The sequence below is a fragment of the Aptenodytes patagonicus genome, chromosome 10 (genome assembly GCF_965638725.1).
Source record: "Aptenodytes patagonicus chromosome 10, bAptPat1.pri.cur, whole genome shotgun sequence".
In the NCBI taxonomy this organism is placed as follows: domain Eukaryota; kingdom Metazoa; phylum Chordata; class Aves; order Sphenisciformes; family Spheniscidae; genus Aptenodytes; species Aptenodytes patagonicus.
Window position 1 is genome coordinate 20,262,903 of NC_134958.1, and position 27,334 is coordinate 20,290,236.

At 37.8% G+C, this 27,334-nt stretch overlaps 1 protein-coding gene across 6 annotated transcripts in view; it reads left to right on the forward strand.

Moving 5' to 3' along the window:
- The window catches only part of USP3 (ubiquitin specific peptidase 3), a 107,398-nt gene that overhangs the window by 62,162 nt on the left and 17,902 nt on the right, over nt 1–27,334 (forward strand). For 5 of the 6 annotated variants that reach the window (XM_076348391.1, XM_076348393.1, XM_076348392.1 and 2 more), the window contains 4 exons: nt 15,259–15,319; nt 17,693–17,824; nt 25,148–25,231; nt 26,884–26,965. In XM_076348391.1, coding sequence (XP_076204506.1) covers nt 15,259–15,319; nt 17,693–17,824; nt 25,148–25,231; nt 26,884–26,965 — 359 coding nt within the window. Of the gene's footprint in view, nt 1–3,258; nt 3,278–15,258; nt 15,320–17,692; nt 17,825–25,147; nt 25,232–26,883; nt 26,966–27,334 lie in introns of those variants that run through there. The other variant, XM_076348394.1, reaches the window with a different exon arrangement.

The following is a 27,334-nucleotide window of genomic DNA, read 5'->3' on the forward strand; positions in this document are numbered from 1 at the left end:
AAAATAAGTGCTCAGGTATTAATATAACTTTCCAACTTCAAAAATTAGCCAGTTTACAGCTACAGGACCCTGTTAGGCATGCTGCTGCTTCTCAACAAAGAAGTTCAGCGATTAGAACAAATTTTTCTTTGTTGTTCAGAGGTGTTTATCCCAAATCAGCTCTTACAGGGAGAGCCAGTTGCTGGGCAATCAACTGATCTATTACAGCTGGGAGGCAGGAAGAAGGTGCCGGACACTTTGGGGAACTGAACAGAGTGATGACGATACCAGGTCTAGGGGAGTGTCTCTGTTTGCTATGCTTTTTAAGAAAATTAAGATAATAAGTCACACAGTACTTGCACAGATAACTATTGAATTCTTAACAAGTGGCTAGAGAAAAAGGTAGGTACATTGAATTTAAAACATTCCAATGAACAAACAGCAGGGTCTTGTTAATTTAAAGCAAATGAAAATTGTTCTTTTTAAAGATGAATTTTGCATTCCTACTAGTATAGTAAAATGTAGTGCCTCCCTTTTCAGTTCCAGCTAGTGATATGTGATTATTGTTACGTTAACTCCCTAATGGTACATAGAGTACTGTCTGTCTCTTGTTTGTGCTCATTTAATGAGATTAATTTTTTAAAGATATGTAATACTGGTTTCTGTCCATTCACAATAAATACCATTTCTTATTTGCTGGTTTTGCTGCAACTTGGTAATATAAAATTAAACAGAAAATGCCATGTATAAATTAATATCTTGTAAAAATTTAATGCATTTTCTATTACTTTTGATGCTGTTTTCTAAGGTTCTGTGGGCTTAGTTCTTTCTGTTGTTGGTGTTGCCTCAGTTGGAGAAAAATATTTAGAAGGTAATTTTCTGCAGTCTGTAATAATAACACATCTCTCATCAAGCACGTTGTCTTAAAATGACTCAGAACTTGTCGTCAGTCCTGTTCGGAGTTGCTGCTGACCTTTCCAGAAAAGGAGAGTAAGTGAAGATACTGATACAGGAAGCTTTCTGGCAGCCACGTGACCTGCCAGTGATAGCAAAACACTGCAGAATAGGTTGGAGAGCGAGTTCTTAGTTTAGACTGCCAGTGGCTATTTTTGTCATTATCTTGCATTTCGAGGAGCAGGAATTGTCACGCTGAGTGATGCATATTGGTTAAGTACCTTTTCCTTGCCTCTCCACAAAAACTCCTGATTGCAACAAGAACTTCACAAGGTAATATGGAGGCACTTTTGAGTATTGTTATTTGATATTGAATATTGTGTCATTGCATAATGGAGGGGTGTTGCATTTGACGCTGGTATTTGGAAGCTAGTTTTACTGAAGTTAGGGAATTGATTTAGAGGAGCATGTGCACCAGCCTGAATTGCTTTTGGTCTAAATCAGTTCCCCTTGAAGCTACCTGACAGAGTCGTTATGGAGATCTTGTGATGAAGGAAGACTCTTAAAAAAGCAGTAAGAGGAAGCATTGACAACAAGTGTGTTGATCCAAGTATGAATGTTTTTGCTCCAAATTTAAGAGTAATGGTGTATGTTCATTTTTAAGTGCCTCTAGAATGTCTGTTATGTTACTATTGTGTAGTTTGGAAGTCTGAGAGTTTAAGCACTCCTGTTTAGAAAATGGCATGCTTTCCCCTGAGTATTTAATCCAGTCAAGCGTGCTCTGTACAGTAAGCGATGCAGAAAGCAGTACGCATTTGCTTTGAGGAGCTTTAAGACTATGAAAAGAGCACAGAATGCCTTTTTGCAGATCCAGAGGCAGTTTGTTGTTGTAATTGGGCATTTAAGAGGAGAGGAGATGAATATATAAAGTAGAAATTGTACAGAAACTGAAAATGGCTTTTAATCAGTGCTGTCACGTGAAATATTGCGTGCAGATGTCTGCTAATTCCAATTAGAGTGCAGTCTTTCCATGCACTTTAATTTCTGAAACTTCTGCTGAAGTTGGAAGCAGAGTAGCTGGAGGCGTTGGCAAGACTGCAAAGTGTCACAGACTGAATCAGTTGAATTTGTATGATGTGCCACACCTTCAGCACTGTTGTGCAAATCATGTAATTATGAAAAGTACTCTGGAACAGCTCAGATGTGGTATTTCTCAACAACTTTTCATAGACTCATGAAACCACAGGGAGCCATGCCTCACCTAAGTGAGATTGCAATCTTCTAAGCACACCTGTGCAAGTCTGAAGAGTTTTTCCAACTTTTTTTTTTCTGCGTGGTTGAGGATTTGTTAGTTCTCACTAGACTCATTGATTGTTCAACGTAGAATTTGAAGTTCTTTAGAAGAAAAACTGCAGACAGGATTGTGTCTGCTGAAATGGAGATTTGGTGGTTTTGTTTTTTTTTTAAAGGGGAATTATACTTCTGAAGTATGCTTAAAACTGTTGCTTTTCAGATCACTGTCTGGAATGCATATTTTTCTTAAATAACATAGTTTTGTTAGATATTGAAGAGCAATTCTGGCTATAGACTTGTATTTCCTGCAAAAGCTAAATATATTTGCTTGGCATCTGTTTCTTGCATTCTAACTTCTGTTGAATAAGAACTGTAATTTCACAGTTGGTCAGAAACATACATTGCAGCATTTGCAAATGACACTGGGACCATAAAAAGTACAGAGGAGAGCTAGCACGAGGAAGCTGTTTGAGGCCTAGCGAGTGATGATTATGGTGGAAATCCACATGCTGAATTAATAACATTTTTTCTGTGTTTGAAGTAATTTACTAAATTACTTAGTAAATTCACTTACTTCAGAGTAACCCTGAATATCACTGAATCTTTATTTATATGTGAGAGCAAACGTTTTGGGGTGAGTAGGAAAACTTTCAAGAACATAACTGTACTGGGTCAGACTGCTTTTGATGGTTTTTTGTTTGCCCTTCCCCCCCCCCCCCCCCCCCCAGTTTTTGTTTTCTCAGTTAAATCAGTTACACCGTTCTCTTCTCATTGGGGTAGGTAGCAGCATTCTGCCACACTGTGTTTTTTGGCGTTGGACTGTTGCAGTCAGTGCCAAAACAAATACACCGTAAAAGCTCAGGTACACAGACTTTAACCGTCTTGGCTTTCCTTTTCCTCTCAGCTCCTCATTAGTGTTTCTTCTACATCTCCATGAGTATTTGTCTCTCCTTTTGCTTTTTCCTTTTTATTACTAGAGGTCCTCATTTCCTCTTTCCTTCCATTCTTACTAGAATACAGAAGGAGAGAGAACTCACTGAAACTGGAGAGGGGTCTGTAGGACCTTCTTCCTGTGAAAGATTCTGTTGAGTCAGCTGCGTGTAGACTCAGGGTAAGCTCATGGACAGTGTGTGGACCTAATGGTCTGTATGTGTGAGGGTTATTTGTCACCCTACATCTGGAAAGTGAATTTGGCCTGGAAATTACCGGATTTATTCTGAAATTTAAACCACAAAATAAGTATGTAAAAAAATTTACCTTTTTTTATTCAGTCACTTAAATTTAATTTCAAAGTTGGGTAGTCTTTCACCTGTTTCTCTGGGTCACTGCAATGCAGGAATGCTTGTTAGTAACTCTACAGACTTTATAGGTTGTTATATCTTCTTAAATTCATTCCCTGGCTGTCTTTTTAAGTAAAGCTTCTTAGATTTGGGTTTTTTTAGACTCAGTCTTGTTTTCCTTAAAACTGTTAATTTTTTTTTCCATTTGAAATGGTTACTGATGTATGAGCTAACCATGGGGGCAGTAGTTATCTTTGCTTGTGTGATAGAGCATGGTGCTTTGGAACTGATTCTGTTAGAAGATGCACATTTATTGAGGTGGGGTAAGGGTCTCAACTTCAGTCTCGTAAGCTAGACCTAATTTTCCTTTTAATTACAAAAAAGGGGAGTCTTGGTTTTCAAATACTTGGTGTCTTTTAAAAGTCAATAAACTTAAATTGATGGTGATTAATATTTTCTAGATTTTCTTTTAAAAAATTTGTTTATACTATCTACTCAACAAAATCACAATCCCTCACAAAACTTGAACGTTAGCTGAGGAAAGAGGCTGCTTCAGAGGAAAGTAGTAGTCAGACATTTAATGCATTGCCTTTGTTTAGGAACTAGTTCTAATCTTCATGATGATTTTGAAGGACAAATTTTACTACTGACTGTTCCAAAGTATTTAATAATCTAACTAAAAATCAATGTTTTGAAATGACTCTTCAAAGTGTACCATATGGAAAGGAGACAGGATAGTTTGAGACATTGTGGAAGTGAGATATATAAGGCACATACAAGTGTGTAGGAGAGAGACTCGTGTGTGTATGGCAGACTCTTGATTTATCCAGAGATTAATGCAAATCTCATTATAGCTGGTTTGAATGTAAGCAGGATAACAATTTTCGCCTGCCTTTCCCAAGCCCTTCAAGATGTGCAGGTGTTAAACAAGATCAATGCATTATTCTTACTCTTTTTCTGATTGTTGCAAGGTGCTAAGGCCGTCGGAGTTAGACTAGTTAATTTTTTTGTCGCATCTGTGTTTGAGGTTCATGGAGTGAAACTTTCAGACCCAGTGTTTGGAATGAAATTAAGCTTTGAGCCATTTCTCGTTTGATCACTGCCATTCACTTCATTTAGTAAACTGTTCATGCTTTGCTTTCTGTTTTAACAAACATTCATTACCTAGGGTAAAAAGTGGTTAAAGGCCATTAATTAAAATAATCCATGGAGGTAAGAAAGTGCAATTTAATCAGAAGTTTAGATCTGAAAACTAGTTAAGGCTTTTCTGACTTTTATTTTGAGATTATTGGAGGAAACAGTTTTTATTGTAGAGTGAATTAGAATAATATCTGATAAAATATTCATTGCTTTATGGTGTCCTTGTTATGGGAGCAGTGTAAGATTTTGTGTCCTTAATGATTCATTTCCTTGATTATAAGAGGGTGTTTTAAACTGTACATGACACGATGAATACACTTATCATTCAGCAGTCTTAACTGGTATGTCAAAACAATCCTCTAGTGGTTGGGTTTTTTCCTCCCCCCCTTTGGAATATCTTGCGTAATTTTGGATCTTGTAAATGTAGTTATGAAATTTCTTTGACAGATTTTATTAGCCATTTTAATCTAATCACAATACCCACAGGCAACCTGGCAAAATAAGGTGATTCTTCTGGAAGTTAGCGCGGCCCTCCCCCCCCCCCCCCCCCCCCCATATTGCAAGCAGACAGCTTTTTAACTTTAAAGTGACATGGTACTATCAGGCTTGGGGGTGGGGGTTGGAGATCCTTATCAAAACCAAACAGGCAGATACTGATTTTTCAAGGTAATTCATAGGTATATCATTTAGGATTCTGTGTGAATGTGAGCATCTGCTTGTCCATGTCAAAATACAGGCACATTTTCTCAAGATAGCCATGATGCTTTTTAAAACTTCTTTTTTTTTTTTAACCTTCGGTTCATAGGTTTTTCATTTGGTAATGTTTTTGTCCACTGAGCATTTGATTTCTTTCTTTTTTGTTCACAGGGATGGTTAGTAATGTGTCTTCTGCTAGTATTGGGAAAGTAGGAATGAAATAGTGGGGACTACAAATAAGTAAATTAATTACTAGGTTATATAAAGCAAGCAAGAAGCCTTCTTGCTGTCTTTCCCCTCTTTTCCCTCCTATTTCCACCTTGAATGTTTTGACCTGAGATTGATTGCTAACTGACTCAAGAAGATTCCTTTCCTTAAGGGTTTAAAAATTACATTACACTGTTGGCTTTGCTGTGCTTTTTCTGGCTGCTGTCTGAAAATGAGTATTTGTGTGTCTTGCTCTACATAAAGATTGAGTAACTTTTTTTTTTTTTTCTTGGCATGCTACTACTGTAATGAGGAACAATATCGGTGAGGGCTAGAAAGCATTTAATTTTAAAATATATAAGTATATGTGTGTGTGTGTTTGTATTTAAATTTGGATACTAATTAGTTACCAAAGTAGCCAAACCACTAGAAATTGTTTTTAGAATGTAAAGGAGATATAGAGGCAATAATTTTTTTAAAAATGCTTTTGGCCATGATTGTTCAGTAAAATAAGCCTGCTACTGATGTGTTACTTCTTTATTTCTTTTTTTTTTTTTTTTTTTAAATAATGCATGTTTTCTCACTGTTGCTTTCAGGTGGGATGTGATTTATGTGGTATATGCAGGAAGATCAACCGCTGACATTTCTTGACCTAAAGTTTGACTTGACATGTAGAAAGACTAAATTACCAAAAAATATGGCACTACTATAGCCTGAGAGCTAAGCATCTATGTGTGTGATCGGTAGTGCTAAGTGACCTTATTTCTTTACCATAACAGAAGAAGCAGCACAGCATGCTGTATGTGTCTTTGTATATTGCTGCTATAGGTGACCTGACTTTGGTTTTGTGCCTTCCCACCCACCCCCCAGTTCATTTAACCACTTCCTCAGGAACTGGCATGTCTGTTTACACTGGTTGAAAGAAGTTTTCCTAACCTACCTGTCTGCTTTTCCATTACTGGATTAAGAATGTAGGCAGATGAAAAAGCATGCATTTTTTTAACTTCCAAGTTTTTCAGTGTGGAATTCTGATTGTGTAATCAAAATACCGAATTGTAAACCAGTGTGGTAGAGCCTAACCGGGGAGGTGAATTACATGCAGATGAAGCTAATCACATTGTTCTCTGACAAACATTCTTCAATGTTAGGAATGTTTTGGGGACTTAAATGACCTATTTATTCTACGAAAAATTGTTCACCTCCCTGTGTTTTATATTCTTACTCAGTTGTTGTTTAGTATGTCTGAATTATATATGGTTTTCCATTGTAATAGAGTGGTTCACTGTAACCATCTGTGAAATTTCTTATATGAGACTGAGCAATGCTTTGCTTTAGTGACAAAAAGGAGGAAACCACATGTACAGTTATGCATGAGCACAAATATTAGTTGATTTCATAAGTTCACTCGCTACCACAAAAGGACTTACTATTTGTTTTCTCACTAAAAACTTAATCTTTCTGGTTTTGGCTGAAAGGTAATAGCAGAAGAAAAACTGGGTTTTTTCCATAGTTGTAAGGTGAGCGTAGTTTTCCTTCTGTCTTCCTGTCCTTTCTCCTTTCCTTTTCTTCAGAGCCTATTTGAATTCTCTTACACTTGAATGTGATTTGAGTCAGGCTAAGACTTGATACTGTTGAGACTTCTATTCATTGTGCATCTCTTTGTTACGAGGGTATGAAACACTGAAAGAATGGTTAACATTTTTGTCTTGTTAGTAATGCTTACCAGGAAACTTGCTTCCTTGTAAATTCTCTTGCTTTGATTTAAATGTAATTTAAATTTCATCTTTTCTTATCTTTTCCTCTAGTATGTGGGTGTTAGCTGATTTGAAAACAAAGCATTTTAAATAGTATAATTAAAAACCATTTCCCTTTCTGTCTTGTTTCATTTTGACTAGAATGCTGTTTTTCTAAAATAGGCAATAAAGATGTCTAACAAATGAAACTTATGTAAAATATTGTTAAATATAAGATTTATTTTTCTCACATCAAACAGTTCAGAACAAGTTCAGTCCATTTATGAACTTCTTGTAGTGGGGCTGAGGGTAGGATAGAAAGAAGAGCTTTACATGAAATGAAGTTTGAAAACAAATGGGAATACTCTTTAAAACCTAAACAGTAAAACAGCTGACTTGTAAGGTGTAGAACACGTCTCTAGTTTTCAAAGCCTCTAACGTTCCTTTTTCCTGCATTCTCTGTCTAGAATGGGGCTTTAGCCTACTCAAAGGTCTAAAAAATACTCTTGTAACATTTACTTCCTTTTTCAGTCACCTGGTTTTCATTACAGTTACTCATCTGGAGTTGACTAGCCTTAGGTTCTTAAAACGTAGAGCAGATACTTTTACCAGATGTGTATACAGTTTAACCACACCACTCCCCACCCACCCCCACCCCTCCAAAAAAAACCCCCAAAACAACCCCAAACAAAAAATAAAACGGTCAACAACCATAGACATTTAACTCAGTATTTAAGTTCTGGAACCTACTCCTAGATTATAAAATAATGCTAGTGTTCTGCTTGGACTTAATGCGCTTCTGTGTATGTTAATGCCTGCCCTGTCTTATGATTTTACCAACATGTTTAGTTGAGATACTCATTTCAGTATTTTTGATTCCTCCTGAATGTAAACAGACAGTAGGGTCAAATAATAAAGCTTGCATGTATGCTTGTAGCAACTGCCTTTTAAAATACACAATAGAATGTGAAGTCAAAAACTGGGAACATGATCAGTTGTGTTAATACATGTGTACTTAGTATTAAGTAACTTATATTGCCTGTTATGAATTTTTACATGCTGCCTGTAAAAATGCTGACTTACCTTGGAGGACATGTATATTTTTTTAAGGCTTCTTTGATTCTGCTAATAAAGTGTGGGTTTAGTGCCAGAGTGTCCAATTCTGCATACATCCAGATGTCCTGCAGTCTTGACTGATGTTCCGTGATGAGTAAGACTTCTAATTTTTGCCTTGAGAAGCTGTTTTATTGTGTACGCTGGTTTATAACCGAGTTAGGTTAGAATGCACATGGCTCTGTAATGTTGTGATTTGGACAGTTCATTTTAAGTGGAAAATCCTTGGTTCCAGTCTCAGTTCTATCAACTGAATGTTTCATCTGGTGGATTTTGAATATAGAATGCATGGATATTCATTACTGCAGAGACTGCAGCCTAGGTAAAAGTTGTAAATGCTAGGCTTGGTGAAAGTCACACTGTCTCTCTTGCTTTGTCTCACTGTTTCCCTGAATAACTACTTATTCCTGGGAAGTGCCATCTTTAACAGAAGGAAGTGTCGGTCCTTCCTCAGCACTTAGGAGTAGTCTGGAAGGAAGGTCTTCCAAGGGTATGAGGTGTGTGCATTAAACCTGAGGCATTCGCATCTTGAATGAATGGGTATTGCGTGGAGAAAACTCCTCAGCTGATTTATTCAGTCTTTGAAAAGATGTTGTGCCTGCATCCAGAGGGAGGTCCAGAGCTGTAAATTCCAGTGGTGGGCAGAGCCTTTTTGCAATCCCAGCACGTAAGCCCAGAGGAGGGACAACATCCAACACGTTGAGCAATTCCCTACTTAGAACATCGGCTTTCACAGATGACTCTCTCAGATGCCTGATACTTCTTGTGTATTGTATATGGGAAGTTTTAGGTGTTTAATTCAGAGCTGTTTTGGCAAGTCACCTTAAAAGTTTTGCGTAGAGTGCTGGTTTTTGGAATGTCTTACCCTTGCCTGCAAGTAAAATGACATAAAGGACTAAGGTGTTAGGGCTGGTAGGCTCAGTTCTGATGTATGCTGATAAACTTAAAATTCTTTTGCTAAACGATTCGATCTCTCATTCTCCATTTTTCAGTCTGTAAAATGGAAGTGGGCTCTCCGAGAAACGCTCTGAGTCCCGTGACTGAAAAACTTTGCATTTGAGATGTTATTACTAGAGGGGTTTGCATAATTTTGGTTAAATGTTTGTGCAGAGTTTTGTATTCCCACCACTTGTGACTGTTTCCCAGGATTTTTTGCTTGCAAGTTTCTCTCCCCCTTTACTTCCAGATCTTTGGAGGAGGCAGCTTTTAGTCTGATTCCTTCAGCCTGATGTGTCACAGCCAGAAGGATCATGTTTCACAAAGCAGGGGTTTCACATTTTGGTATGCACATTGTTGCTTCTTTTCTCTTCACATGTTGTTAATGGAGACTGCCCAGCTCTTTTTTGCTGCATTTGTCAGGTTCTTTTAGGAACAAAACGTAGAGTAACATTGTCCTGCTACCAAATCTTAATTAAACAGGGCACCGAGGGATTGTTAGGCAAAACGAAGTTCAAGGTGTGGGAAAGGAAAAGTAAGCCTATTTCTCTAGAATACTTTAACAGTATTCTTGCCTTTTTTTTTTAATTGGAGATATGTACATATATGTGTGTATACACACATGCATACATATAGCATGTGTATACATGCTACACATAAGGCATGCTATACATACGTAGCATATATATGTGTTTGTCACCCAGTGCTTATGTTTGTGGGACCATTTGCTCAGCACAGTATCAGTATACCAGTGCAGCCACAAATGTAAATATTGTTCCTTGTGCAGATGCTAGGTGGAGTAGCAGTGGCCTTTTTCAGTTTAGCTTTTATCAGTATAGCTGACCTGCTATGTCAACATAAACTGAACTGAAAAAAGGTCACTTAGTCCAAAAATGTTTCTGTGCAGGTCATTATGTTATTGTAGTTTAACCATATAATTATACAAGTAAGATAGTAGTGTTGGTACAGCTCCTTTTGAGAACAAAGTCCAGGCTGTTTTGTAAAGGCTGTGGAGACTATTGTAAGTAGTTTAATGACCCTAGTCTTGTTTCCATTCAACGTGCTCTTAACAGAAAGACCAAAGTATTGCTCTTATTGTGCTGATATTTTGTGGCCTTTTCTTTAGTGATGTAATAAAGGACTATTTTAAAACTTGGATGTAAGCACAGTTCTGTAGTAGCTATGGCCTCAGGTCACTTGCGCTCCTGTGACTGGCAAAGTCATGGGTTTGCATTGATCACATGGCGGCGCTACTGCCAGATCTCTGGTGGACACTGTATCTTGCAGGTTTCTTAACTTGGCTGCCTTACAGAAACTGCTTCCTGTTTGTCTCCTCCTCTTCCTGCTTCTTTTTTCTTTTGCCAGTTTCTAAATTATGCAGTGTGCTATTTAAACAAAACTATTAGTTTCACGGGTTGTTTGTATACTTCTACATAGTTGTAACTTTCCTACAGTGGAAATATGCAGCTTTATTCTGTAAGGAATACAGTGTTTGCCAGGAGCGTTCATGTTTCACAAGACTGCACTTGGAGTCAGTTTTCAGTAAGAAAAAGAAGTCAAGATTCAGAAGTACATATCTGAGTGATCATGAGGGTAAGATGGGGTGGGGGCCCTGTGATGAGAGTGCCAAACTGATTAGCCATATCTTACTCATTCTACTTGGCATAACTTGATGAACATTATTTATCAGGATGATTTACAGAAAGTGGAAGCTGGAGGAGGAGGGACATCTCTGAATGTTCCCATAGTTACATATGAGTCTGTATGTAGTGGTGTTGGATTGTTTGCTTTCTTGGGGCTGGATTGGTACTCCATTTACAGAGGGCTTTGTAGGCTGTATAACAAATGAGTATTCAGATTTCACTTTGAGAAATTGTTCTGTAAAAGATAGTATTTCCCCTTCCTATTACATATGAAAAATTATGTTTCTAAGCTTCTGAATAAGCTGATATTGATGTAAAATGGCAAATGACTTACTGCTTGTTGTCTGCAGTGACAACGTTGTAGCATTGCAGATTTGCTTTCCCTTTTCTTTTGACATGTTAGTATCATCTTTGCCTAACCACTTGAAGCTATTCTAAAAATATAGCAAAATGAGGCAGTTGGTAACCGTTGCAGTAGCCACTTCAGTTCAAGCTGAGAAAGCAGCCAGAGTTCCTTAGCATGTATACCACTAAGTAAGGTGTAACAAACACAGAAAATTACATTTTTTTAAATGTGGTTAAGATGTTTGTTGAACATAACTTTATTCCAAAGTATGGGGTGCTAATGTAGTGTACCCCTCCTCCTCTTTTTTTTAAATAGCACTAAAAAAAAAACCAAAACAAATCCCTATTGGAATATTGATTATTGAGGGAAGACATACGTACTTGTACAAATGGGTTTGAGAGTCTTTCCTCACAATTCTATGTAACTGTCTGACCTGAAAGTCCTGAACACCAAAATCTGTTTTAAGGGCCAAGTTCCAGGGCTGTGTAGTGTGCTTTGAATTGAGAAGGGATTTGCTATGGATCTGTGTCTCTTGTTTCTGGTCTACTTTTAAGCCTAGTGCCTTCATGTCAGTACCACCTCTGAAAGGAATAACGTGCACTTTCTTTACAGATGAAGCCAAACTGTATACCTTTAGTTTAGATTATAAGCAGTTCAGGGCAGTGACTACGCTGTTGCTGTGCATTCCATGGTGCCTGTCTTCTTAGAGTCCTGACTAATGCCTGAAGCTCCCGGCCTAATCTAATTTATTAATAGTAAGTAACAGACGGTAACTGCTTCAAGATCTGAACTGAGGAATACCTAGAGAGCCAAGTTTTAATGCAGGTTCCTACTGAGCCAATCTCAGAGAAATGCAGAATGCAATCTTCAGCAACCTTTAAAAAAATCAATTGTGTAATCCTCTCAGAACAGAGCAACTGTAGGTCACAAATTTAATACTGGCTTCTGTGTTTAATCTTAGTGGGAGTTACTTCCATGTTATTTGAGTTCTTTGTGGGAGGAGATGTTTGTGCAGAAGATAAACTACACGTTTCTAATGTGATGCAATTGGAGATTGGAGCAAAGTTCTTCCTAAAAGTTAAAGCAAACAAATGAACCATCTTTTCCTATTCCCCGATGTGAAAGATGGAACATTTTAGTGGACGCTATTTTTTGGTATTGTGCAGAGTTGGTGGACTTGTTTTGCTGGCTTTGTGCAGAACACTTAAACCTGGTGTGAACTCTGCAGAGTGAGCACTGCTTCAGTATAATTTAACACTTGACAAGCAAGCAGTGCTGGTATTTAAAATACCTGAATGTGAAATTGTAATTGTCTGGTACATGGTGGAAAGTAAGAATAATAGTTTGCATCGTAATGCTTTGACCTACTAGTTGAGAACTAGTTTTGTCCACAGATGATAACATAGTGAAAGCAAAAATGTTATTTCAAAGTGGGAGATTTCTGCTGAGAAAAGACTGTTTCATGTTCCTGGCAAGGAAAGTGTAGGCTAGTGGTTTGTTCATGCAGCACTTAATCTGTGTTTAAGTGCATGAATGGTTTTGGCTTCTGTTTCCTTCTGGTTAATTTTTTACCTTTCAGTTTGTGTAATTCAGGAAAATAAAATTGTATCGGGTTAGACTGGTGGTCCATTTAGCCCGTTTTTAACTGATGATAGCTATTTAAGGTCTTCCCTTTCTCTTCTGTTTGCTAGTGCCAAATGTTCGTTTTCTTGATAACTTTTGGTCAAATTAGACAAACTTCTTCCACTTTTCTAACTTGAAATGTAAGCCAAAATAGCTCTACCTGGCTGTCCTCTATCTATTGCAAGATTGCCATCGCAGTTGTGCGAACACATTAACTTTAGGAAAATTTGTTTTTGGAAAACCAAAACCAGAAAACTGAGACATGTGAGAAAATGTGTTTCTCAAGTAAAGTAATAATTGCAGCAGTTGAAGAAAACGATTCTGGAGTCTTTACTAAAGAGTTTGAAGTAGTTACTTCAAATAATATTTCTGTGGAATGTGCTTTTTTTCCAGTGAACATAGTAAAATTCTTAGTTTTAAACATTCCTTGGATTGGTCCTGTGAATTGAAGTACAACTATTTGTAATAATGAATTCAAATCCAGAAAACAATTCTTTAAGAAGCAGTGTTAGCTAGTTTATTTTTCCGTCTGATTTAAATAAAAAAGGCGAAATCTAATGGTGGAAAAGTATATTAGCTCTTCTAAACAGCTAAGCTGGTCACTTCTCCCCTGATTAAAAATTGACCCCCTCCTTGCTTTTTCTTTTTAATTAGCATTTAATTTGATAAAGAAACTTCTTTCGCTTTTGTTAGATAGTCTTTGATCTTAACGGTTTGATATGTACCATGGCTTGTAGCTTGGTGACCGTATTTTTGAGTTTTGCCAGAAGTCCTGAATTAGCCTGCTCAGGTGATCCTGCCCTGGAGCAGCTTCTGTGCATGCTTCAGTTTCCCCAGTTCCTTTCTCTAAGGTGTGACTCCATACAGGGAAGGCTGTTCTCAAGCTTTTCCACAATAAATAACAATATAAATAATTTACATGTACGCTAGAGTTTAATCCTCTTCTCTTTGTCCCTTCTTCCCCCTGGCCTCACAGACCCTCGTGTTTCTGATGTCTTATTTTCTTCTGTGACTCTTTTGACTGGCTGTTCCAAGAAGCAGTTATTTATAGCATGTAGAAAAATTAGGTGGCATCGTACCCTTTTGTATTTTTGCGATAACTGAAGTCATCTTTCTATTGTTGTTTTCTGCCCTTGCAGAAGTGCACTTAGCATTTCATTTTTCTTTTCTCATCATATTAGTTGGGTATTTGAAAGTGTAATGCTATTTCTGTAAATTCTGTGGTAATGGATAGTTGTTAACAATTTTACTTCATTAAAATCTAAGCGTTGTATATCGTAGCGTCCCTCCTTCAATGACATGATCCAAATTGCAATTCCTCTCAAAACTTGAGGGTTCAATATTGATTTAGTTGTAGTTCCAAAATTGCTATTGTTTATAAAGATGCATATACTTTTTCTTGACTTGACTAATGGAAATTTTGCTCTGCTTGCCTATTTTAATGTGTTCTGCCTACATGGGTTATTTATTGAGATTTTGTTTCTAATATGAATTTGCAGACTTTGCTACTGGGTTGGGGTAGAAGTTGGAATATCCCATTTCTATGACTTTACCCTGGGATGGTGTTTCATTTTCTAGTATCTGCTGTTTTTTCCCTTTAAGCCCTTTAGCTTAAAAACATCCATGTTTGTTTAATTTAAGTTTTCTAGACTTAGAAGACAGCTGAAAAATTAGATAACATCTTCTGATGTCTTGAATGGATTGCAGAGCACAGTGCTGTGTTACATTTTAACCTTTCAGCTTCTTGTGCATGACTGAAAGGGTAAAATCTTTATGGATAAAGCCTTTACCAGCACTGCAGCATAGGAATACGTATTGTATAAATGGTGCGTATTATCATGCATCGCACAGTAATTTATTCTGTGTGATTCTTATCAGATTGCCAGGCTTTCTTGCAGTATCTTCTTTAAAATGGCTTCTTGTATAACTAGTTTTTTGAAAAGGAAGTGTAGTGCTGTGGCTTTTTTTCCCGTGTTCGGTCAAAAGCCAAAAGAAAGGTTTTTAAACTTTACCAGTGTTTTTGCTATTTGTGTTTCTGTTATTTCTGTATTGTATTTCAAAATCAAGTAGACCTCATGTGGATGTAATACAAAGAAAAAAAATTAAGTTTTTCATGGAAAGTAACAGGTAAATGTGTAGCCTGCGACTAAAACCCAAGCCAGAAGGCGGCTACATGCTTTAGTGTCAATAGCTCTTCAGTCTGTTAGTTTAGTCCCTAATATCGGTTAATGAACATGACTGGCTATTTTATATAACTGTGCTGCTAAGATGGAGTCAGCAGAGATATTGCTAGCGCTCAGGATGTGTTACACAATTGTAATATCAGAGCCAATTCACTTGACACTTCTTTTTTCTTTTTTTTAAATCTTTTATAGTGTGCCGGTCAAATAAAAGTCCGTGGGTCTGTCTGACGTGCTCAAGTGTCCATTGTGGAAGGTGGGTACCAAGCGTTAGTGTGCAAATCTTTTAATCAGACGTTTATCTTTTTCCTTTGTTGCTCGACTCTGAGGCAGTTCATTCAAAATTTTCCTGAATGCCTTATAATTCCCTGAAATAAACCTTTCATGATCTCATTTAACATTGTATGTTTATACTGAACACACTTCTTTGCTACCTTATGAGAGTCCAGAGATTATACTCAACATCGTTTCTTTTCCAAAAGAAAAGTGTACGGTGAATGTGATTGCTCAGCTCAAAAAGTTCCTGGAGAACTGCTGATTCAGTGGATTATTGTAAAGTTCCATTCTGCAAAAGATGTGTCTATTGTAATAAGATTAAACCAATAAGAATTCTTGGAAACCCACAAATCCAAAGTTGGCACAGCTTATTTTGAGAAAAATAGCAACCGTCCAACTTAGACAGAAAACACCTTAAATTACTGTAGTGTAGTTTTGGCACAAAGTTATTGCCATAACATACAGGACTAGCTACCACCAGAATTCCTTCAGAGTAAACCTGTTTTTTGTCTGTATTAGTTGAAGTACACCAAAAGAATTTGTAGAGGAATGATATGGTCAATGCTATTATTTATATGTCAGAATAATTGTAGAGAATTTGCTGCTACATAAATGTTTGAGATGCACATGTTAATGAGAAGGCAGTTAGTGTTGACATTTAGACATTATCTGAGATGTGAACATGTTTTCATCTGTAGGGTAGCATCTGTGCTGGTGTGTTTTTATTCTGGACAAGGATCATTAAGCTTAGTGCCTTTGTCTTTTAAAGTGGATTCAATAAACTCCAGGTTTTGTTTCTTTGATCTGGTTAGCAGCAAGTGCAACAATTTTAATAATGTCTCATTCAGAGTTTTCAGCACAACCCCCTTTTTTTCTCTTTTTAGTTATTCATTTATTTCATAAATTTATACTTGGTGAGAGCTGAGAGGGGGAGCTACTTCATGGTATGTGATGGTGTGAAATAAATCGTTTGGAATATTTTACATATTACCAATTTTAAAAAAAAATTATTACTGTCCACATATGACTTTTCTCATTAGTAGACATTGAGTCAGTTATTTATGCAGTTTGTTTTGACTTTTCAAACTGCTCCCACCCTTAGAATGGAATATAATTGAATGAGAAGAATGTAATATACCTTGTAATGGGAGCACTTTTGATCATGAAAGCACACAGCATATTCTTCTCTTCAGATAATGTTTGAAATTAAAGGAAGAGAAGTAGAGCTTTTCAGATCTTCACTTGAAGTACATCCGCCAGGTTAGAGTCATTGGGAACATTACTGACCATGTTACAGCAGCAGAGCATTTCTGGTGGGAGCATAGCTTTATAAACCTGTCATTTGCACTGTTAGGCAGAAAACCAACTCCTGCAAGCACAACTGTCTCGTTTGGGTTATGACATAATTGCTGCAGGATTCTGCCAGCACAGCAGTGTTGGTAACCCTGTGGCTTCAGTGCCTTAACTAGCACAGCTGCGTTAGCAGAATTGTGTACACCTGCATGTGAGAACAAGTGTAGAATACGAAGACCTACATGTGGAGCATGTGCAGAGTTCCTGTTGGTTCGCATTACTGAGTTCAACGAGCAAGAAATGGGGGAGGAGGGAATTCACCTAAGGTCTGGCCATGCACTTCTAAGTGTTAATGATTTTCAGCTGATACTTAGGGCGCTTGCATTTGTAACGATGCTTTTTTAATTAAAGATGCTTAATTTTCTAGATCTCAAATTTTGAGCGTGAAAATGCTCATTGTGTCAGCAAAAGAGCTGTAGGATTTTAGATTTTTTTTTTTCAGTTATGTGACCCCAAGCCCTAGAGCCTTTCAAATTCATGAACTTTATAAAACGTAGAATGCTCTAATATTAAATCATGCTGCAGAATGGGAAAGCTTAAAATGGATGTGCTTTCATATGGGGGTCAGCACACTTAAAGTAATCACAAACATGGTGAGTGCTGGGTGGAGAAAAAAGTAGAGCTGTAAGAAAAGTATATGGGAAAGCAATATGGAGAACCAGCTATGTTACAGGTATGGAAAAAGGGAGCTAATGATTTTCTCGTTTGTGAAGGTGGATCAGTCTGTTCAGGGCCCAGATCCTGGGGTTTGGTACAAGGATGCCAGTTTGTGGTTGCTATGAAGGAGATGGAGAGATTAATTTGGACAATGTGGGAGAGTAAAGGGGTAAAAAGTTAGACAATTTAACCAATGTTTTCACACAGGTGAATTGTCTATTTTAATGCCTGTATAAATATTGGATGCTTACTAGGCTGCCTTTTTTCTTCTTATTTTCAATGAATGTTGGTTAAGTAACTGTTTAAAAGTGTAAGACTTTTTTTGTTTTTTCATTTACTTTAGATATGTGAATGGCCATGCAAAAAAGCATTATGAAGATGCACAGATTCCTATGACCAATCATAAGAAAACAGAAAAACAAGAGAAAGTTCAGCATACTGTGTGTATGGATTGCAGTAGTTATAGTACATACTGGTAAGGGTTTAAACGCTGTAATTTGACAGCTTTTTACATACTAGAAGAGTGAAAACTTTAGACTCTTGTGAAGCATTATATTATACACGTTTTTGAGCACTTCATCTCTTGATTTCCAGACCTGGCTGTTTTTTAAACAGTTATGAAATAACCCTCTGCTTTTGCATGTGTATCGTAGCACTGGTTGTGGCTAAACTCCCACATTTCAAATGACTTAGCATTTATTTCAAAAAGTTTCTCCTATTTATGTGGTTTGGAGTTGCTTTTCTTTGCTCTGGGTTATGTTGAGAACCTAACCTTCTAATTGCAAAAGCTGCTGTTTGGTTGTAGTTACTCCTTCCGTCAAATTGGTAAGCCTTTCACATACCCTTTATTTGTCAGCATATCAGAAAGTAAAGTAATAGACTATAGTTCCTGCCCAAGATGTGTGAACTTGAGGTGTGTATGTGTGTGTTTTGTTTGTTTGTTTTTCCAATATTAATTTTTTTCTTCACTCTGAGAGAAAAGCTTCTTCATTTTGGAGATTTGGTGCAACCTGTATGAGTTTGGGAAAGTGATGGATCCTGCAGGGAAGCAGCATCAACACTCTGGCAAGATTAAGTAGCAGAATCACAGAAGTGATTATTTTAACGGAAGAATGGCCTGGGCTGATTTATTCTATCAGTTTCTTAGAGTGAGATATGAGCACTGTTTAGGGAGATTTAATAGTTATGCTGTTAATGTTGGGTTCCCCATCTTCCTTGTTCCTCAGAGAGCAAAGACTGGAAGCCTACTGAAAGCAATGCTTTTGTGCGTTCAGCATCTCTCATCCTCTTCACCCCTAAGCAAAACTGTTGACAGCTGCTCCCCCGTTTCCTGTTAGCTTCATGGTTTCCCATGTATGTCGTTACTTGTGTGGTGTGGCAGGGCAGGATTTGAACAGTGCAAATCTCAGGGAAATCCGTGTTACGGTCTTGTAAAATTACTGAGTATATAGTTCCACTGATGGGTATTTTGTTCAAATAATTGGGTATCTTTTGTGTACTTCAGGGAAAAATCTGTTTGCTGTAGTTTGGGTATCCAGTTTTATGAGGAATACTTCTGTAACAAATATTTTTATCCCCTGCAAGTAAAATCACAGTTAAGTGGTCTCACCTGAAGAAATTCTGTTTGGAGCAACTCAAAAATTATTCAGATGGTGCGTGCAGCAATGACAAAAGTTGTACAGATGTTAAGCATAGAAGAAAGGCTTGAGTAGCTTTGTGATGTACGGGGATTTTGCTTCTATTTACATTTTATTTAAATGACCAGCATTTTTATCTGCTCCTATGTGAAAACATTAGAAAACATAAAATTTGTTTTAAGTGATACATACGCACAGGTTACCAGCATTGGAACAAGCTGTGGGAAGCTAATTCCACTTTCCCGATTAATGCTGTTAACAACTGAGTTCTACGTTGTGGTGTTTTGTTTTGTTTGAAGTATGACCTGTCTTCTAGTCACTCTGAAGGTAATAATGTGTGGAGGAATTTTAGAGGGTATTTGAAGTCTTGATTATATCTTCATTTACTATGACAAATAGTATGCCCAACTTGCTGAGGCTTGGTGAGTTACACTAGCAAGTCAGAGCACCCTGCTGACCTTATCCCAAACCCAATATGGGCATTGCAAAATGACAACAGCCAAACTGAGGACTACAGGATCTATTACTGAAACAAACTACGCTTGTGAGGAGCAGGTAGGCATGCACTTAGGAAGCTCACTGGTGTTTCACAGCATATTTGTGGTAGGACAGATAAGAAGCAGTTTAGCATGTGATGTCTTTTCTGCTGTGATCGAAGTAGAACGCTGAGTCATCTACGGATGAACTGGAACTAATTGTAGAGAGCTTTGCCTTGGGGATTTCCTGTTGCGTATAATTCACTAGCAAATTAGAACCCTCCTGTGCTAATGTGAAGCTGAACAAGTTTCAAAAGCAGTGTATCTTTGCTTTCATGTAGGATATTTCAGTTTTTCCCCACCTGATAATCAGAAAAAGATACCTGGATTTGTTATTGCACCCAATTTTTTCAGTGGAAATGAGCTTAGATGTGTAAAGATGAAGCAGAAAGCATTCAGACCAACTTCTGCCCCTTTATTTCAGACAGTACTGTAGGGGCTGCTATCAAATAGTGCTTTCCAGTTAAAGCAGATAGTTGGGTGAATTCGAGTCATAACTAGCTACTGTGGAGATTGGATTTTGAAGTGTTATTTGTTAGCTTCATCAGTGTAGACATGAATCCAGTAGACAGTGCTATGTGAACTTTTATTTAAAGATTAATATTTTACATTAGCAATTTGGGCAATCTCAGTAATTTGAAAGTCAAGAAAATACCATCCTAAGACTTAACTGAATTCTACTTCTACTGTAAAAATCATGAAGCTATTTTGATGCAGTGCTGGCTTTTATATTTTTATTTGCAGTTTTGTTTACTGCACAGAATTGAGTAGAATACTCGTTTCATTTTTATCCTATGGTTCCCAATTCACTGTGTTCCTTAGCTTGCATGATAGTAGCAGCGAACAGGCCTGTGTGGGCTCTTTTCTAAGCAGAAGGTATTTAATCCTTTGCTTTTCTTTAGCCATGTCATAAACTTTCATCCAGTCATGAGAGCACAGTCCAGGGTTTGCCTTAGCTGTTCTTATCAGTGCCAGGGGAAGAAATACTATGTGACTGTTGAAGCTACCATGGCTTATTGAATTTTGTTTCTAGTTCACGTGCAATCTTGCTGTAAACCAAAACCAAATCAAGCAGTCTCCTGTAATTGCATTTTAGCGTGGAAGCCTAGGCGTGTATGTTTTCTTTTACGTGATCACAAGCTTTCAACATAGCTTTGAAAGGGAAATGTTTTAGTTCTGGTGGGACGGGGGTTAATTTATTTATTTTTTTTTAAATCTGAGATGAGGTTTTTATCGTATTTATGAATTCGGTAACGTTTTGAAAAGTACAGGCATGCTTGAGGTATTAAGTATTGGGGCAACTAGGGATTTACTTTCCAGTGGGTTCTTTCTTCTATGTCCTCCTATTCGCCTTTTCAGTCTTCACAGTGGAAAAGATGAGAGAATGTTAATCTTCTATTTATTATGAGAGTACAACTCTCTTCTTGATTCTTTGGTCACTTTTGGGACAGTAGATGCAATACTAAATCTTCAGACTGAATTATGTTTGAGACCCTAAGCACTGAGAAAAACAGACTCCTGGCTTCCGCTTTGTGGAGGTAGTCAGCCTTTTGGTTAGTTCTAAAGTACTAAGCACAAAGAGTTTACAAGTGCAGATCTTTTTCTTGTCAAGCTATCGTACGATGCTTTCTCCTGCTGTCTTGGTGGTTGTTTTTCTGTGCACAAGAAGTAAAATGATATGTGTAAGAAACCTGCTTTCAGAAGTATGTTTCCTGAAAGATGACTCTTGTAAATTTGTTTTCTCTTGTGCTAGTGCACAGACAGTTGGTTAGCACAGAAGAAGAAAGGCTGCCCTGTTTATGTATTTGCATAATATGTTTCCCGTGTTCATTTAATCCCAGACACAACTTGCAGGTCAGATTTCTGACCCATTAGCCTCCTTGTTATCTCTTAAAGGGACATGGTTGTGTTAATGTCCCCTGCCCTCCCCTCCCTCCCTGGCCCAGGCTGATGTAAAAATAACTAAGTGCTAAGGACTTAAAAAAATTCTTTTTTAGTCTTTCTTTTTGTGATGGTGGTTCTATTTAAAAAACAGACTTACTGTGCTAGCACATGAGCATCCGAAAATGAGATTGCTTAGGACCATTATTTTGCATTCTACAGTCAGTGGAAATTAAGGTAAAAAGCCTTTTATCAAGACAGTAAAACTTGAGTTCTTAGTTTACTCATATAAGGTGTTAGCACAACTAAGGAAACTTGGATTTTCTTAATTTTTCTTGTCCTGTAATTCTTCAAATCTAATCAGGGCTTTTAAACATAGCATGAAGTTCTGTAACCTACTGAAATGGCCAGCACTAAGCATAAGTGTTCCCCAGAGCAGTGCATACATTCACTGGCTTGCTGCCATTTTAGCAGCAAAGGAGGCCAGAAAAGACCAGGCCTTGGAGGTAGCAGAGGTGCTAAAAATAGAAAGTGTATAGAGAGGAAAATATTGTGCTAATCCATATAAGGGACCCTCCCCAAAGTATAGAATTTGTTCTGTACAACTGCTGTTAAAAGCATATTGTAGAACTGCTGTATGCAAGAAGGTGTATTGTTAATTTGTGATAATCCTGAGGATCACAAATTAAACATCTGTTTTGAATGTCAGCTTCACGTATAGGAACTCTCAGCAGTTTACCTTTAAGGTGTGTGGGCTTAGCAAATTTTAAGCTTTTAAAGCATACTACTTCCTATGAGGTTTACTTCATTTATCCAAAATAGATTGGTAGTAGTGCTGTTATTTCTAGTAGTAGTGCTGAATCCTCAGTGTTGCAAGGGAGGTGGTTTAAAAAACCTGCCCATTAAAAAGAAATAGAAGCAGCTTGTCTTGTTTTTAAGTGAATCTTAAAATTGCTTTTCCACTGTTGCAAGGACCCTGACATTTAATGATGTATTTGGTTTCATTCCTCCATCTTGGGGAAAGTGCTAACTTGCAATTTTATGTAAAGATGTAACTGGTATGTGAGATCAGACTAAAAATAAGGTTAACGTGATCTTTAGGGCATGGGAGCAAGTATTAAATCATCTTTCAGCAATGAGTTGGCTTAGAGGCTTTCAGTGAGCTTGCATCTGCTTTCATTCCCCATTTATAAATGTTAGTAGCTACACAACTAGGGTAGCGATGTAGTTGTGCTAGTATACCTGGGGGAGTGGACACGCTTGGTATTAAGGAAGAGTCGGACTCTACTGTATCCACCTGCACCATATTTACCTCTCTCCAAAGCTGGCCTGAGTAGTTTGCTCTGAGGGTTGTCCTTGAGGTGTGGTGTCCTGTGGGAGTGGCAAATGCAGGAACACTTCATTAGATAATTGTAGGTGGCTGATAAAGCTGAATAGGACTACTTAAAACATGGCTGAAAAGTAAGCATGTTTGCAGACTTCTTCCCTGTCCCAAACTAACTAGGTCTGTGGCAATATTTAAAAAAAAAAAAAAAAAAATTCTATTACTGGCAATAGCTATCTTATAATTTCTAGATCTTGCCTAAGTATCCATAACTGCTGTGTTCAGTGTTTGGAAATCTTGAGAATCATATTAATTTCTCTTCTCTCAGGCAAAAATCAACAGAGATCCTGGACAGACGGGTCTTACAGACTCCTTTCAGTGGCAAGGGCCTTTACTTTCTCAACTCTGTAGTCTCTTCAAAAATTCAGTGTTTGAATTAATGCTAGCAATACTGTTGCCTTTGAACTACATCACAGATTTATGCAACAAAGAATGTTGTAAATTCCAGTTGTGCCTGAAGTCAATAGCTTCATTAACTTAGGAAGCACGGATCTGCTCCAGCAGAGGAGTAACCTGAGGCGATGAGGATGTATTTCGCATTTGAGTCTGTCCTGTGCCAAAGGAAAAGGAGGGAAATAGCTATGGTTCTGATATTAAACATATCCAAAGTAAGTTAGTTTTCTTCACAGGAAGTGTTCAGTTGCCTGCCCGAATTTGAAGCTGCAATTTGATGCTTCACAGTAAGCACAGGGCTGACAAACACTGCTGAGAGCTGAGTTACCTTTGTGGGATGTGGGGGAAGTTGTGACAAGTCTCTGCTCCCTTTTTGTCACAGTGCTCTCAAAAGAGCTGGTGCAAGTGGTGTTAAGTCTTTTCTTACCATCCTGTTTCTCATGCCAGAATATGGGTTATCCAGTTTTCGAGCTAGCTCTGGGCTAACCCTGCCAGAGTACTGTGAAATGTCATCTGCAGCTCCTGTGCACAGCAGTGAGGCTGCTGCTCCACTGACTGCCTCCTTTGAGAGAGACTCGAGGAGGCTGCACAGAATTCTTGGTTTACCGATGTGCAGGTGTGGATTCTGCAGGGCTGGGCTTCCTTACTGAGTGCGGCATTTGTTTCTTGGTGTTAAAGGATTTTTGTCCTTCCTTCCCCTCCCCTTTCTACTATCCCACCCCTGTATACAGGCATCATCTTTCCTTCACAAATGGAAGAAAGAGCATGGATAAAGAGGGTCCACATCACCCTGGGACCTCTATTCCCCCTTTTTGTGAGGGCAAGAAATGCAAGGGATTTAAAATACAGCAAAGCAGCAGAAGTAATGCCATCTTGCAACAGTGTTCTCCTTGTGATGGTTTTCTTTGCTACTCTCTCCTTTCCTTTCTTCAAATCGACATGTGCGCTGTGGATTTACATTACTCAGGAAAATAGTGAAATAAGGTGTGGGGGTTTTTTTCAGCATTCCCTAAAAGACACACACACATACCCCCCTGCTTTAGAAGTGGTCTGTAACCTTTGCCTTTGTGCACTATACGAGGCATTACAAGCCCACAGTTTGAATATTAAATTACAATGAACATCTTTGCTTCTTGGGAGATGTGAGATCTTTGTAGAGCATTATAGGACTCTTGTAACACTTGCTTCTGCTGAGAGGCCATTTTGATTTGGGTTCACTTTACATTTGCTTTGAGGCAGTGGGGGGATCAGCTTCTCTCTCTTTTTCAGCTCAGTCACTTACTTTTGCACACTTACCCTGAAAAAGCTCAAAATAACTAGCTTAAGTTTTATAAGAGTTTCTGTATATATAAAAACTATATGAGAGAGTGAGTGATATCGTGGTTAAAGCACGAGGTGCGGGTTGCCACAGACTTCTGGTGAGACTTTGGACGAATCACGTAAGCTCTTAGTTCATCTTCCCTGGTCTTTTTTCTGTAGCAGAAACTTTTACATTATGTGTGTATCTGTTCAGCACCTCAGGTTTTAATGATAGCTTTACAGTATTAAAAGAAACTGATTTATGCTATACTTTAATAAAACGTATTCTGTTTACCTGATGTCAGTTGATCTTTTCTGATAAATCTTCTATGGATTGTCTACTAATGCTGCCTTTGGTTACACCATATGTTTGAATTTTTGTTGAATTGGAATTCTGCACTGGGACAAGCAGTACCTCATGCTTCTGATTTCTAATAAAGAACTGAGCTGGAAGAAAAAACATGTAATAATATAGTGCCTGTACATTCTCTTACTATAGGGCAGTTTTCAGATGGAACCAAGCTCAGTATGTAGGTGTTGTGCTCCCCTGTTCCCCTTGTAATCTTCCACTGAATCACTTCAGTGCTTCCCACACGTAGGCTTGCATGACTGTTTTGGAGTACTTCACTGAAATCCTTTGCACATTCTGATAAATGTTTTTCTTGCAGTTATCGCTGTGATGATTTTGTAGTCAATGATACCAAGCTGGGCCTGGTACAGAAGGTCAGAGAGCACCTACAGAACTTGGAAAAGTAAGTAGTTTGTTTACATCCAGACTGCTGTGGGTGAGCTTGTACTGTTGCATCATTTAAGTGGTGTTTCTGTTTTGTATGTATTTAATGTATATATTTTGGTCCTTCTATGTGTGTGATATACTGTGTATGTTTAAGTATCTTTTTCATCACTGAGAAGCAGAGGTGCAGAACAAATGGATTTGGCTGATCTTGTACGTTTTGTTTCTTATGCAGTGCATCTTGTAGAAGCAGTGTATGGTGATACAGGAATTTAGATATTGATTAACTATGCTACCTAGCCAATAATTACTGTCTTTTTCCCTATAGATGAGAGAGAATTTCTAGAACAGATTCATAGTTTTGTCAAAACCAGAATCAGTTTCTGGAGCAGAGAAATCGAAGCGAAAATGCAGGTGGAAGTAGTCTTCATATTATTTGCATAGTTTGGTTTCCAAACAAAAAGATTAAGAAGGCTTATGAACTTGGAATTGTGCAGCAGAGATATGTTTTTCCTCTGCCTTTGTCTGGCACTGTTCGACTGAAAAGTAGATATTACAGTCTTTGTGATGCAGATGCTGTGGCCAGTGCTAGAGAGCAAATAGTCTTTTCACAGTTTGCTTGGAAATCCTATATAACACTAAGTAGAAGTCAGTGTGCATACAGTGCTTCCAAATACATTTGACTGCCCCAGAGTTCAAATGGGACTCCCGCTAAGAAATTGCTGATTTTGGGAAGTCTCTGGATCCTCCCCGAGTTAAGTGTGCCACTTACTCTGTCAGTAATATTAATATTTTCATTATTTTCCATTCTCTTCTTGATGGGCTTCTCAGGTATGTAATGAGATTTAAACATGTTTAAGCATAATGAGAAGTGCACATTAGAATTTCAAAAATGTCCAGGAGATCTAGCTCTTTGGGAGGTAAATGATACTGTGGAGGCTTCCGTTGTGTGTAACGACAGTTTTTGAATGTTTGGAGGGCTTTTTAATTAACAAAAAGAAAAAAACCCACTAGAATCTGGAACAAGTTATGATTTTGCTATTAGGTTAGAGAGAAGTCATAAACTGGTAGAATTGAGGGGCCAGTAATTTCCACTGATGTGGAAAAGAATAACTAATTGTTCTTGCAACTTTGTATTAGTATTACACAAATGTTGTAACCTCATGTATTTTTATTTAAGTAAGAGAAGTCAGCTATAATGCATAAGTGCTAGCACTCAAGTTATTTTTGGTTTGTGGCAACTTTACTTTGTCCTGATTTTTTTTGAAGTTGTCCTTCTAAAGGCTTGGATGATTCTTCTGACAGAAGTATTTTATGGAAAAGTCTGTTTTAACTATTCCCTTGTTTAAGGAAAAAAATCAGTATTTTAGATGAAAAGTAGCATGCTAATAAGGCCACTGGTCAGGGCACATACTGTAGCATGCATAACTTACTGCAATTAACTCGGACATCAGTGTTGAAAACAGGATGTGCGTCTGTACTCTGAGGGAGATGCAGTCTGTTTTAAGACTCTGAAAAGCATATGTTGCAGTCAGGAAGCTCTTTCTGTCTTAATGACTACTGATGGCAGATGTAATCACCGTGTTAAACATTAGGATGATTATCTGTTGTCCATTTCACACAATATTTTGTTTTTATAGTAAGTAACCTCTTTTAATTACTTTCCAACAGTTCGGCCTTTACATCAGACAGACATAGGAAAAGAAAACTATTGGAAAACTCATCTCTGAACAGCAAGTTATTAAAAGTAAATGTAAGTACGATGGATCCAGTTCAGCGAGTTTAAGGGGTTTTTCTAAAACTGTGGAGGCTTATAGTTGGCCTAGACTTGAAATGCTTACAATCAGTTACCCAAATTCAGCTTGGTGCACTTTGTCTTCCTCATCTCCTGACTACACACCTAGAAGATCCCCTCTCACAAAAGAATGTTTGATATTCTGCTGCATTTTTGTTGACCTAGACTTTGAGCTTCCCTGTGCTTAAAGAAGGGTTTTGTGTTAAGATGGAGCTTCAGGGCAGTTTGAGCTTGGTGGGATCAGCGAAATCAGAAGGAGCGACTACCAATTGGGATTAAAACAGCACTAGACAGAAGACTTTTCTTCTCTGAGCAGACAGGGGTGTT